Source organism: Sinocyclocheilus rhinocerous, unplaced genomic scaffold, assembly GCF_001515625.1.
Source record: "Sinocyclocheilus rhinocerous isolate Xijiao unplaced genomic scaffold, SAMN03320098_v1.1 scaffold1912, whole genome shotgun sequence".
Taxonomy (NCBI): domain Eukaryota; kingdom Metazoa; phylum Chordata; class Actinopteri; order Cypriniformes; family Cyprinidae; genus Sinocyclocheilus; species Sinocyclocheilus rhinocerous.
In genome coordinates, this window is record NW_015634463.1 from 482,008 (window position 1) to 495,098 (window position 13,091).

At 40.5% G+C, this 13,091-nt stretch overlaps 2 protein-coding genes across 3 annotated transcripts in view; both read right to left on the bottom strand.

The window, feature by feature from the left end:
- LOC107745594 (integrator complex subunit 1-like) overlaps window positions 1–3,092 on the bottom strand; it is a 21,054-nt gene extending 17,962 nt beyond the window's left edge. For both annotated transcript variants that reach the window (XM_016559496.1, XM_016559495.1), the window contains exons 1-7: window positions 2,946–3,092; window positions 2,352–2,498; window positions 2,164–2,262; window positions 1,908–2,032; window positions 553–807; window positions 305–464; window positions 17–148 (exon numbers count right to left, since the gene is read on the bottom strand). In XM_016559496.1, coding sequence (XP_016414982.1) covers window positions 17–148; window positions 305–464; window positions 553–807; window positions 1,908–2,032; window positions 2,164–2,262; window positions 2,352–2,498; window positions 2,946–2,982 — 955 coding nt within the window. In that variant the 5' untranslated portion in view covers window positions 2,983–3,092. The remainder of the gene's footprint in view (window positions 1–16; window positions 149–304; window positions 465–552; window positions 808–1,907; window positions 2,033–2,163; window positions 2,263–2,351; window positions 2,499–2,945) is intronic.
- The window catches only part of LOC107745599 (integrator complex subunit 1-like), a 28,458-nt gene continuing 18,395 nt past the window's right edge, over window positions 3,029–13,091 (bottom strand). Inside the window, exons 4-29 of the mRNA XM_016559503.1 lie at window positions 12,594–12,790; window positions 12,371–12,508; window positions 12,133–12,292; window positions 11,938–12,043; window positions 10,273–10,459; window positions 10,034–10,179; window positions 8,824–9,010; window positions 8,576–8,721; window positions 8,316–8,457; window positions 7,935–8,111; window positions 7,731–7,839; window positions 7,165–7,285; window positions 6,659–6,736; window positions 6,412–6,569; window positions 6,155–6,251; window positions 5,832–5,923; window positions 5,686–5,746; window positions 5,407–5,604; window positions 5,127–5,256; window positions 4,857–5,036; window positions 4,024–4,173; window positions 3,764–3,943; window positions 3,576–3,680; window positions 3,316–3,483; window positions 3,125–3,236; window positions 3,029–3,054 (exon numbers count right to left, since the gene is read on the bottom strand). Coding sequence (XP_016414989.1) covers window positions 3,029–3,054; window positions 3,125–3,236; window positions 3,316–3,483; window positions 3,576–3,680; window positions 3,764–3,943; window positions 4,024–4,173; window positions 4,857–5,036; window positions 5,127–5,256; window positions 5,407–5,604; window positions 5,686–5,746; window positions 5,832–5,923; window positions 6,155–6,251; window positions 6,412–6,569; window positions 6,659–6,736; window positions 7,165–7,285; window positions 7,731–7,839; window positions 7,935–8,111; window positions 8,316–8,457; window positions 8,576–8,721; window positions 8,824–9,010; window positions 10,034–10,179; window positions 10,273–10,459; window positions 11,938–12,043; window positions 12,133–12,292; window positions 12,371–12,508; window positions 12,594–12,790 — 3,551 coding nt within the window. The remainder of the gene's footprint in view (window positions 3,055–3,124; window positions 3,237–3,315; window positions 3,484–3,575; window positions 3,681–3,763; window positions 3,944–4,023; window positions 4,174–4,856; window positions 5,037–5,126; window positions 5,257–5,406; window positions 5,605–5,685; window positions 5,747–5,831; window positions 5,924–6,154; window positions 6,252–6,411; window positions 6,570–6,658; window positions 6,737–7,164; window positions 7,286–7,730; window positions 7,840–7,934; window positions 8,112–8,315; window positions 8,458–8,575; window positions 8,722–8,823; window positions 9,011–10,033; window positions 10,180–10,272; window positions 10,460–11,937; window positions 12,044–12,132; window positions 12,293–12,370; window positions 12,509–12,593; window positions 12,791–13,091) is intronic.

Sequence of the window (13,091 nt, forward strand, 5' to 3'; positions counted from 1 at the left end):
GTACTGCTTTAAATACCTTTTCGTATGAGTTCAGGTTCAGCGTTGCATTTTTCTCCAGCTCTCAAAGAGGCAAAAATGCCCCTCACTGCCACTTCAGAGTCCCGTCTGTATGCCAGAGCTTCAGCCAAATGGAGAAATCCAGTACGAACTGATGACACAGGACACAGTCAATACACCTGCAGAGCATGCTAGGACTAAAACTGTTCTACCGACTGCTGATTCAGCTAGTTCTGTGCTGTCAGTTTGAATATGTGCTTGCAAACATGACCCGCACAGCTAAGATTCAGGATTAGGAGCCACTCACCATCTGTGATGCGATGTTTGTGAGAGTACTGAGCTGCCAGAGATTTCAGGAGGCTGTGGAGTGGCCCTGTCTCTGCCGCCGAGTTTTCCAACCACGTCAACATCTGCACAACGGCGTTGAAGAACAGTGACGAGAAGCCAACATCTTGAGAGACCAAACGCTAGAGGAGAAAACGTGAATTTGAGTGAGCAAGCAAAAGGAAGCACCAGTGATGATATTGAGTATGTAGGTATGCATTGGTTATGTGCCTGGTAAAGATGGAGTTGGCGCAGTAGAGGGCAGGAGATCGTATGGCTGTGGTGCATTGCCATGACCAGGGCTCCAGCGTGGGTAGAGTTTAGAAGGGCTGCAAAGGCTTGTAGGAGTCGCCCGGTGGCACCACCCTGGTGGATGTGACCCTGTCGTGCCCGCAGCACCTCTTGAGCCAGGGTCTGCTGCAGAGCTAATGACAATGGCCGGACCGGGGGCGGCGGCCAGCGCGGATCCACCTTCAGAGGGAAGAGCTACATGGAGAAAAGAGAATTCAGCAAAATCATTTTCCAAGTTACCATCATTTAAATATAATATTTTTGCTCTTTATTTGATAGGTACACTAAGACTGTACCAATTCAGTTAATATTATGGTATGCTTGTTTTTATGATATAATATTTATGATACAATTAGTATTAATTATATTTGTAATTATTTTTAATGTATTATTTTATTTACATTAACTCATTCATCACTAGAGTTTAATTAATGAAGAAGAGGGTTGTCTACATAATTGCAAACTCTGAAACAAAAATTTGTCAGTGTCAGTCAGTGACGCTTTGAAGGGTCGTGAAACAGATTAAAAGGCCCAATATTCTTCTAGGAAAATCAAACAATGAAGGAGTGTGACAATTTCGAACAAAGTCTCGCCAAAACAAAGGTGTTTTGGCGTTTAAGTGGTTTAAAACAGCTTGTCAGTGCAAACTTTCCTGGAACATGACAAATCAGTGAGTGACATTTGTTCCTGCACATCAAGCATGGTTGAGCTTCCGTTTACCATATTTGAGCTCTATGTATGTGCACTAATCAATGTTAGTATATGAATAAATGGATGAATAATGGATTATACCACTCTGTTCATATGAATTACTTTTACAATGTATTTATCAACTTTTTGAAACGTCAAATTTTTATTGGAATGGACTTTCAGTGGAGGGATAGAAATCTCTGAGGTTTCATTAAAATATCTTCATTTGTGTTTCAAAGATGAAGGAAAGTTTTATGGGTTTGGAATGACAAGAGTGAGCAAATGACAGAATTAAAATTTTTGGTTGAACTTTTCCTTTAAATGGATCTAGTGTTTCTTACTAATTTTACATGGTTTTAATCACAATCCAATAACGTGAATACTGTGATGCATTACGATGTATTCAATTATGACATTACCCAGCCTTAGTAGAGAGTGATCAGGACGACACACTGCATGCCAACCAGAGACTGACAATGTCAGAAGCACATGCAATAACTGTTGTGCCACACCTCTGACAAGATATTAATACAACCATTACAGAATTAAATCTTGGCAGAAGAAAGAATTCCTCTAATAAAGCATTTCAATGTGAGATGTTGCACCTGCAGTAGAATCCCAGCGAGATCATCCTCTGGGCCGATCACTGGCACCTGACTCACTGCTCTCATCTTCACAGAGCCATGGGGCGTTTCAACAGTAACCTTAGCCCTGCTCACCTCTGAGCTGTCTGTAACACATCAGATCAGCAAAGGACTCATTAGTACAGAAATTTAATCACTCTGTGCAACTCAAACTGAGTAAAACAGCACTATTAATCAGTGCTGACAGAACCCCCAGTGTAAGGCATTAGATCCTAACCTCTGTGCGGAGGAAGTGAAGTACTGAGTAAACTGTGAAATGTGTGTCCACCCGTGGCTCCTCTCTCATGCTGTACCTCCACTAGATGAGCCATGTAGTCTAACAGGTAGAAACATCCATGATATTAGCATCATTTTACACACACCAAATCATGGGAGAACAGAGTATTTCAAATGAAAGACCCTCACTTTTGTCCATGATATTCTGTTCCAGTGTTTGAGGATCGTGAGACACGGCCTGGTCCAGATACTGTAGCAGTTTGCTCATGCTGGAGACGGGGATCCCAAAGGACTGGACGAACAACAGCAGCTGCTGGGGCTCCAGATCCTGTAGGGCTGTGAATGAAAAAAAACAAAACAAAAAAACACATTAGCTCACCTACACTACAGTTACAAGTTTGAAGTCACTAAGATTTTTTTAATGAAAGTAATACTTGTATTCAGCAAGGACGTATTAAAACAATCAAAAAATGACAGTAAAGACATTTATAATGTTACAAAAGATTTATATTTTTCAATACAAAAATATTAAGCTGCACAACTGCTTTCAGCATCGTTAATAATAAGAAATGTTTTTTTTTTAACAGCAAATCAGCATATTAGAATGATTTCTGAAGGATCATGTGACACTGAAAACTGTGCTGAAAAATTAAAAATGAGCTTTAACCGTATTTTTAAGTAAATAAATGCAGGCTTGGTGAGCATAAGACACTTCTTACAGACACTAAACTTTTAAATGGTAGTGTATATTGCCCCTTATTTGTAAATACAAGTTATTAATACCTGCATCAACCAATCGGGCGACTTCAGATCGGATCATTCTTAATTTCAGCCAATCAGGCAACAGAAGGGCTTCCTCTGATGTGTCAACCAGGAATGCAGTGGGAAGGGGCTTTTTATCAGGAAACCAGATATCCAGCAGTTTGTAGAACTCACAACACTGCAACAGAGGAGATACTCACCTTTGGGAGGTCCCAGTGTGAGCAGGATGACCATAGCATGGACCACTAGGATGTGCATGGTGGCTGTTTCTCCTGTAGTCCATCGCAGGAACACTTGATCCTGAGACTCCGACTGTGAGATTTAAAATTTGGTCTTTATCCATGTGCACAAGCAGTAATTACGGAATTTTCAATTATATGTTCCTTAGTACCCAGCTATAGAGGTCCTCTCCCTCTTTTGTCTTCCTCATACGACGGATATAGCTGGAGAAAATGGAGATAAGAGCGGAGAGAACTGCATCAGACTCAGGCCTGCAGGAGTGCTTGGAAAAGAGGGAGTTCATTATAGTGGAGCGTTCCACTATCAGACGAGCCACATCCTGAGAAGACATGAAACACAAGACAGGAGAGAAGAGAAAGGTTAGACTACAGCTTATTTCAGACAAATAAAAAGCTGTAGATTTAGACTAACCAAGGCCAGGTCATTGTGGAGTGACTGTTCTTCCACTGGTGCATGCTGGGAAAGGTAAATCAGGTATGCGCTGATGGTCTGAGGATCAGTTTCTAAGTGAATGGCCTAAATTGGAAAAACCACACAAACACAATAAGCTGAGCAAGTTGCAGATATTGATAATCTTGTACTTGTGTAGGAGGACTGACCTGCTGTAAGGCGCTGGACGTCAAGCCTCTTACACTATCAAACAGAGGTAGTTTGGGGAGGTCCTGAAGGAGCCACTGGTAGCCTGGCAGTAACTCGGCATCTCTGGAGTCCTCCTCCATGAGCTGATCCCTCTCCTCTCCATCTTTTAATGCTCCCTCAGTCAGCACCAGAGACAAACCCTGATACACACATCACGACAACCATCTTTTAAACGGTCTAAATGAATCAAGCACTGGTGGATGGTTAATTAACTCCGCACCTTCATGGCCAGTACTCTAGAGGCCACCTGAGAAGAACTGAGACGGCGGAGGAAGTAGTCCAAGACTTCACATGTGGTCTGTTCATCAGCCTTAGGACCCAGCAGCAGGTCCTGGAGCCGCCCAAGAAGCTGCCTCTGTTTCTGCTGCCTCTGACAGAGAAAGACGAGGAGAAAAAACACAGTAAAAACAGTAGTATTGTGAAATATTATTACAATTTAAAATCACTGTTAATTTTTTTATATTTAAAAATGTAATTTATTTCTGTGATGCAAAGCTGAATTTTCAGCATCATTACTCCAGTCTTCAGTGTCACATGATCCTTCAGAAATCATGCTAAAATGCTGATTTGCTGCTCAAGAAACATTTCTTATTATTTTCAATGTTGAAAATAGTTGTGCTGCATAATATTTTTGTGCAAACTAAAACATTTTTTTCACGATTCTTTAATGAACAGAAACTTTGTAATATTAGAAATGTCTTTACTGTAACTTTTGATCAGTTTAATGCATCCTTGCTGCAATAAAAGTATTTCTCTAATCTTACTGACCCCAAACTTTTGAACAGCAGTGTACCTTTAACTGCTCTATTTTATTTTATCATAATATACATGTATTTTTATTTATCATATTTATTTATGTTTGCATATTTCGCATTTTGGACCACCCTAACAAATCAATGTGTAAATTACTTCAATAAGGATTGGAAAAAAGGGTAATGTAAAACTAAACTTTGGTTTAAGATTACTTGACTAACATTACAAGATGACTTCAGGGAAAAAAAAGAAAAGAAAATTAAAAGACAACAGCAATGTGCGGTCAAGGCTGAGCTTTACCTGTCTTTTCTTCACTCGCTGCTCTTTGCTCTCTCCTTCCTCCTCATCATCAATGGAGGAGGCGTCATCAGCAGCATCGTGGAGGAGGAATTCACAGAGGCACTGAACGGGCAGCACATCCAAGGACCCTTCACTGGACTGGACGAGATCAGCCAGCCATGGCATAGACTGAGAGGAGGCCTGGATGGGGGAAAAAACATGACATTTAGAAAGTCCCTTAAACATGGCTCTTTATAAAGCACAGCTCCCCAAGTACATAAGAGTGTTTACTTGTCTCTGGATAATATTGAGTAGGAAGTCAGGGTTGCGGCTGCGGCAGAGCAGATGGCCCAGGCGCAAAGACTGGTTCAGACTCTTTACTTGATCCAGGACAAGAGGCGGTGGCTTACGAGGGGGTCCCCTGAGCATAGAATGAAAGACTGGGTCAGTGTATCTGTAAAAACATCCTAATCTAGTTGTCTAATAAACCTGGCATTAAATATTGTTACAAATGTATAAATGTAAATGTATACGGTGGTTTATCACCACAGTGACAAACAGGAAGTCATACTTTGGGTCCAGGCTGGTGAGCTGGGACAGCAGGAGGCTGTTGTTTTCTGTTATGGTCTGTTTGGTGGAGGCAGCTGCCAAGTGGCTCTCAAAGGCCAGGATCTCCTGCCTCTCCTTCTGAGAGATCTGCAGCTCTCTGTTGATCATCTCGGTTTTGGTCTCCTCATCAGCCACCGTGCATGGAGGGTAAGAGTAGTTGCTGAGGAGAGAGCAAAAGAAAAGTGTCAGGTGCTGAAACATCCATAAAACCACATTTCAACACAATATGCAGAACACTTACTTTGTCATAACCATCTCCATGAGCATTTTCAGAGTGGGGTAACCATCCCATGCTGCCAAACCTGAAACCATCGGTGACAGCGATATAATGGCGTTCTAATGAGATGTTATTATTAAATGCAAGTATTGCATCATATCTGGCCTCACCAATTTTCTGTGGGTTGAATGCTGCCACCACAAGCAGCAGCAGCCAGGCCTTCCAGTAAAGAGTTGATATGGCAAGATTTGGAGGTTGATAGCTAAAATTGAACATTTAATAAAGCATTTCTCCTCTTGAAGGAATAAACAGCCCACAAATAGAGTACTGGATGCCAGGAGTAGACAGACCACAATGTAGCTTAAACTTTCAATGCAAATAGTCCATGGCACCCAGTAATTATTTGGCAATATAAAGCTGATGAATCACTGCATAATAAAACTGAAGTGAAAAAACAGCAGGGAATAAACTTGGTGAAAGGTAAAGGCCGTACCCTGCAGGCAGCTGGATGTTCTCTGGGTGATGATAAGTACAAAGGTTCAGCACAGCATCAATTAGTTGGATCCTCTCGACTCGCAACACTTCCAAGTCTACAGTTGATGAGGTGGGAAGACAAATATCACCAAACAACCAGTTTTGAAAACTTCTAAAAGGTCTTTGAAAAGACCACTTTTAAAAAGTTATGAGCTATTTTTAATTATTAAAATATGCGTCTTTTACTAATACCTCTATCCAGGAGCGCTGTCTTACCATCAGACTGAACTCCTGCAGCTCTCTTCACCAGGTGATCAGCCAGCTCCATGGCATCAGCTGGGCCCAGGGGCAGATCACGAGAGAGACCGATCACCAAGATGCGCATCAGCGTGTCCTCTAACAGAGGAACCTCAGAGCACAGCCGGAGAAAGAAACTAACAAACAAGAGAGATGCATTAACATCTATTAATTGAATGTACTAACAACTATTCTTTCTGTAAGATGTTCAAGCAGAGATTCTCACTTTCGGTCACTCTCAGGTGGCCAGTTGTCCCATTTGTAATACGTCTCAGGCTGCTCTGTGAAAAGCACTTTGTGTAGACTGTTGAAACACAATTAAACAATCAGTAAAATAACAATATGCTATATGTAAATGTGTTTACATTTCAGACAAGAGCTAGATTAATTTTAAGGGTCCAACAAGAGTGTTAAATGGTCAGGAAATATCAAATAAATTGTTTTTGGTGCAATGTATCACTTTAAATGAAAAATTATGATAAATATTAGCCCTATAGTGTTATTTTAGCAGTATTTATAGTATTATACGTATTAAACATATTTCATGTATGTTTTATGTTTGTTTGTTTTTTTACATTTATGTTTTTTTATCTATTTTGGTATATATGTTTTATATACATGTTTTTCATTTATATTTTATTTTATTTCAGATTTATTATATTTACTGAATATTTTTAATAGTTTTAGTTAACAATAATAACACTGGTCCTACATCCAGCTGATTCATCATACCAGTGCACATAGTCTTTAGGTCCCACTTTACTGATGGTGGGAACCACAGAGTGCAGCCACCACACAGCATCTCTCTGGATGGCAGCAATCTGGTTCTGAAAGGACCTCAGCCCCTCCAGATCTGAAATACATATGCATCCTCATTAGCATAAAGTTTTGAATGTTGGGTATGTGAGGCAAAAGGAGTATAAAACATCTTACTCTTCTTCTCTCCTTTGTCCCAAGCAATGCCAGCCTCTTTGACCTGAGCCGTGATCCCAAGCATCATGGACACTGTCAAGAGATCTGTCACTTGAATGACAAAACGCTCCTGAGATGGAAACAAAAAATTATGTATAGGCAAAACATCAAAACTGATGTTGTTTTCATAAGTACACATAGTAAATACAGCAATATAGTCCTCACTTTAAACTCCATGTCCACATAACTGGCCTCTTTCCTTTCCTGCATGAGGCCTAAACAGAAGGACTGGAAGTTGATCTCGTGTTTGGTCTGTTTAATGATTTCCCTGAGCAAAGCTTTTGAATGTTGGGTATGTGAGGCAAAAGGAGTATAAAACATCTTACTCTTCTTCTCTCCTTTGTCCCAAGCAATGCCAGCCTCTTTGACCTGAGCCGTGATCCCAAGCATCATGGACACTGTCAAGAGATCTGTCACTTGAATGACAAAACGCTCCTGAGATGGAAACAAAAAATTATGTATAGGCAAAACATCAAAACAGATGTTGTTTTCATAAGTACACATAGTAAATACAGCAATATAGTCCTCACTTTAAACTCCATGTCCACATAACTGGCCTCTTTCCTTTCCTGCATGAGGCCTAAACAGAAGGACTGGAAGTTGATCTCGTGTTTGGTCTGTTTAATGATTTCCCTGAGCAAAGCGCGTGAGGCCCGGAGGTAGTCGTCCTTATTGGTCAGCAGATCCTGGAACACCAAGGCCAGAAACTAGGGACAAAACAAAACAAGGCGCAAAAGAAATGTTATTCAATTTCTTGAGTCCCTCCTTCATGTCCATACCATAAGTGGTGCATGTCAGAATATGATACTTTTGAAAACAAGTATTGGCAAGAGCTACAGTGATACCTTCTTTAAATAGCAACAGTAATTTATAAATGTACATGAAGCCAACAAGGTTGGTTGAAAAGTCACCTTGGGTGCCTGCTCTGGGCTATGTTGCAAAACTGTATGGAGCACTTGCATATTATTGGGATTTCTGGCATTTGACAGCTCGTTAAAGATCACAAACTTCACCATGGTGCCCAGATTATCTCGGTGTGCATTCAAAAGCTCCCTGCAGAACATGAGAAACATGAAAAAATACATTAAAAAAGCTTTACAGTACTGACTTATAATTAATTATCTATAGAGAGTATAAACTGAGATTTCAGGTCTGAAGGTATAATGCCGACCTGACACACAGCATGTAGTGGTTGAGGAGAACTTTAGGTTTGAGGCGGATCTTGATGAGGTTCGAGATGACCTCCATGTCGTCTGAGCCGTGTGTATTACAGTTCATGCACAAAGACATCAGAAGATCCTGTGCTGGCCGAGTCAGCTGGAGAATCACCAAACAAAAACAAACCTTTAGGTATGTGGTTTCATACTCTCAGACAATGAGAGTATGTCTCATTCCTCTTTTTTGTCAACATTTTTGTACCTTAGGGTTCTGTAACCACATCTCAAGTCTCTGCACGGCCATCAGTCGGACCTCTTTATAACCACAGGTGGCCGTGAGAAGGCGCAGAAGGTTCCTGGACACGTTATCCATGGGCTGGCGACGGTTCAGCTGGTCCCTCAAAACGTCCAAGACATACTCCTCCACACTTTCAGCCAGCTCCTCATACCTGAAGCCAGAGAAGATAAAGGTTACACAGAGCAAACGCTTTGTAACAGGTTTGTAAAATGATTCTGATAAATACCCGAGCATACCAAAATTACTGTACCAATGAAAATTTACTATTCTCAACACCAATTTCGATACCACAGCAAAAACTAATAGGCTACTTAAGACACTCATTTGTATATATAAAAAATAAAACTATATACATTATCGTTACATATACACTACTGTTCAAATGTTTGGGATTTGTAAGATGTTTTTTTATTTTATTTTTTAATTTTGAAAGAAGTCTCTTATACTCAACCAAGGAATTTAATGGATCAAATATACAGTAAAAATGTAAAAATAATATGCTGATTTGCTGCTCAAGAAACGATTCTTATTATTATCAATGTTGAAAACAGTTGTGCTTCTTGGGCCCTGTCCACACGAACGCGGTTATTTATAACCCCAGCTTTTTCTACGTGGTTAGGCCGTTCGTCCACACGCAAACGCAGCACCAGTTCACTGAAACCGAACATTTTTGAAAACGCCTGCCAGGGTGAAGATTTTCAAAAACTCCGGTGTTATCGTGTAGACAGTGAAACCGGAGTTTTTGGCTTGTGACGTCGGCGCCTGCGCGGTTATCTCCGCCTACTGGAGACTTTTTCAGGCTTCTGATTGGCCAACATGGCTTTACGGTTGAGATTATATCGCCACCTGTTGGTTTGGCATGCTCTTGACAGTGCTTCATAGCATGCGTTTGCGTTTTCATGTGGACAGAGATTTTTTTTTTAAACGGAAGAAGGAAAAACTCAGTTTATAAAAATACCCGTGTACGTGTGGACATGGCCTTACTATTTTTGTGGAAATCATGATACCTTGTTTTTCAGGATTTTTTGATGAAAAGAAAGTTCAAAAGAACAGCATTTACATTTACATGAAAAAATACATTAAAAAAGCATTTAGGCTTTACAGTACTGACTTATAATTAATTATCTATAGAGAGTATAAACTGAGATTTCAGGTCTGAAGGTATAATGCCGACCTGACACACAGCATGTAGTGGTTGAGGAGAACTTTAGGTTTGAGGCGGATCTTGATGAGGTTCGAGATGACCTCCATGTCGTCTGAGCCGTGTGTATTACAGTTCATGCACAAAGACATCAGAAGATCCTGTGCTGGCCGAGTCAGCTGGAGAATGACCAAACAAAAACAAACCTTTAGATATGTGGTTTCATACTCTCAGACAATGACGCTTCCTCTCTTTTGTCCATGTTTTTGTACCTTAGGATTCTGTAACCACATCTCAAGTCTCTGCACGGCCATCAGTCGGACCTCTTTATAACCACAGGTGGCCGTGAGAAGGCGCAGAAGGTTCCTGGACACGTTATCCATGGGCTGGCGACGGTTCAGCTGGTCCCTCAAAACGTCCAAGACATACTCCTCCACACTTTCAGCCAGCTCCTCATACCTGAAGCCAGAGAAGATAAAGGTTACACAGAGCAAACGCTTTGTAACAGGTTTGTAAAATGATTCTGATAAATACCCGAGCATACCAAAATTACTGTACCAATGAAAATTTACTATTCTCAACACCAATTTCGATACCACAGCAAAAACTAATAGGCTACTTAAGACACTCATTTGTATATATAAAAAATAAAACTATATACATTATCGTTACATATACACTACTGTTCAAATGTTTGGGATTTGTAAGATGTTTTTTTATTTTATTTTTTAATTTTGAAAGAAGTCTCTTATACTCAACCAAGGAATTTAATGGATCAAATATACAGTAAAAATGTAAAAATAATATGCTGATTTGCTGCTCAAGAAACGATTCTTATTATTATCAATGTTGAAAACAGTTGTGCTTCTTGGGCCCTGTCCACACGAACGCGGTTATTTATAACCCCAGCTTTTTCTACGTGGTTAGGCCGTTCGTCCACACGCAAACGCAGCACCAGTTCACTGAAACCGAACATTTTTGAAAACGCCTGCCAGGGTGAAGATTTTCAAAAACTCCGGTGTTATCGTGTAGACAGTGAAACCGGAGTTTTTGGCTTGTGACGTCGGCGCCTGCGCGGTTATCTCCGCCTACTGGAGACTTTTTCAGGCTTCTGATTGGCCAACATGGCTTTACGGTTGAGATTATATCGCCACCTGTTGGTTTGGCATGCTCTTGACAGTGCTTCATAGCATGCGTTTGCGTTTTCATGTGGACAGAGATTTTTTTTTTAAACGGAAGAAGGAAAAACTCAGTTTATAAAAATACCCGTGTACGTGTGGACATGGCCTTACTATTTTTGTGGAAATCATGATACCTTGTTTTTCAGGATTTTTTGATGAAAAGAAAGTTCAAAAGAACAGCATTTACATTTACATTTAATAATTTAGCAGACGCTTTTATCCAAAGCGACTTACAAATGAGGAGAGCAATAGAAGCCAACAATAGGGCAACAGTAGAAGTGCTGTGACAAGTCTCAGTTAGTCTAGCACAGTACACATAGCAAGGTGTTTATTTATTTATTTATTTGTATTTTCAATTTTAAATAAATTAGAGAGAATAGAATAGAATAGAATAGAATAGAATAGGAAAAGTGCTAGTATTAATTGGTCCGGTGCTGGCATTGAGTTGAAATAGAAAACTTTCGCAAAACAATGTAAAAGTCTTTACTGTCAGTTTTTGTCAATTTAAGGCATCACTGCTGAATAAAAATAATTATTTATTTATTTAAAAAAATTAAAAATATCTTACAGACACCAAACTTTTGAATGGTGAAAATATTTTAACAGTAAAAACAATTCATTGACGCATGCAAGCATTTCTCAATTTCGAAATATTACATCTAGTTTTTTATGTAATAATTAATTGCATGTAATTAATTTATTCACTTCATATCATTAAAAACTGGCACATCTTCTTGAATATATGCACTTCCCTACCTGGGCATGTCCTGTCCATCATCCTCTGGACTCAGTTTCTCTTCAGCGATTAAAAGCTCAGTCTGACCTTCATCCTCATCTGGAGTGGAAGGATGAGGGCTGTTCCCTAAAATACAGTATTTTGTGTCAATTCTTCTCAATTTTACTAACATATACATTTCCGTCCATGACTGAGAAAAGTCTTGGACCACCAACCAGCACTGAGGTCGCCCCCTGATCTCCCTGTTTCCGTCTGGAGCAGCATACTCTTGGGTGGCATCTTGGTTGTGAAGGCAGTCTGGATGTTATCAACAAAAGTTTTACAGTGCGAGCTGTCCACCCAGATACGCTCACCGAGAGAGTCCTCAATGTAGACCTGGGAAACCCCACAATGACTGTGTATCAGTACCATGATTACTGTGAGATAAGAAAGCTGGACAGCTTGATCACTTACTTTGACAAATATCTCAGGCCAGTTTTCATCTTCCTCATAGGCAGCCATCAATAGGTTACAGGCCAGCACAGACACCAGGTTGTTCCCCTTGGCCTTAAAGTTGATTGAGGCGTCACGGCGGAGCAAACTGCAGAGAGCCTGAATAAAGACATTTAACACAATAAGTTTAGTCACCAGCAGCAACAGGAAATTACAGTACTGTAGCACATGTGATTCTATCTACCTCTATCACACCCTCTGTTGCAAAGACATTGGGCTTGATTTTGGCGAGAAACATGAGGCTGAGGTATAGCGTCATGTCGGGCTTGGCTCGGTTCATCTTCAGTTGTTTGACAGCCCCACATAGCACACCCTCAATGCGGTCATCATTACCCTCTGCCTCCGCTGCCTCAATCTCATCCAGAAGCACAGCAGGAGACACTGAAAAACAATCAATCACATGCTGTGTGAATGTACACTGTGAATAAAAACAAGGTCTATGAAAATATGAACACTGGATTGGACTACGAATGTCTAGAGCAGGGCTGTCCAAACTCGGTCCTGGAGGGCCGGTGTCCTGCAGAGTTTAGCTCCAACCCTAATTAACCACACCTGAACCAGCTAATCAAGCTCTTACTAGGCATAGAAACTTTCAGTCAGGTGTGTTGAGGCAAGTTGGAGCTAAACTCTGCAGGACACCGGCCCTCCAGGACCGAGTTTGGACAGCCCTGCTCTAGACATT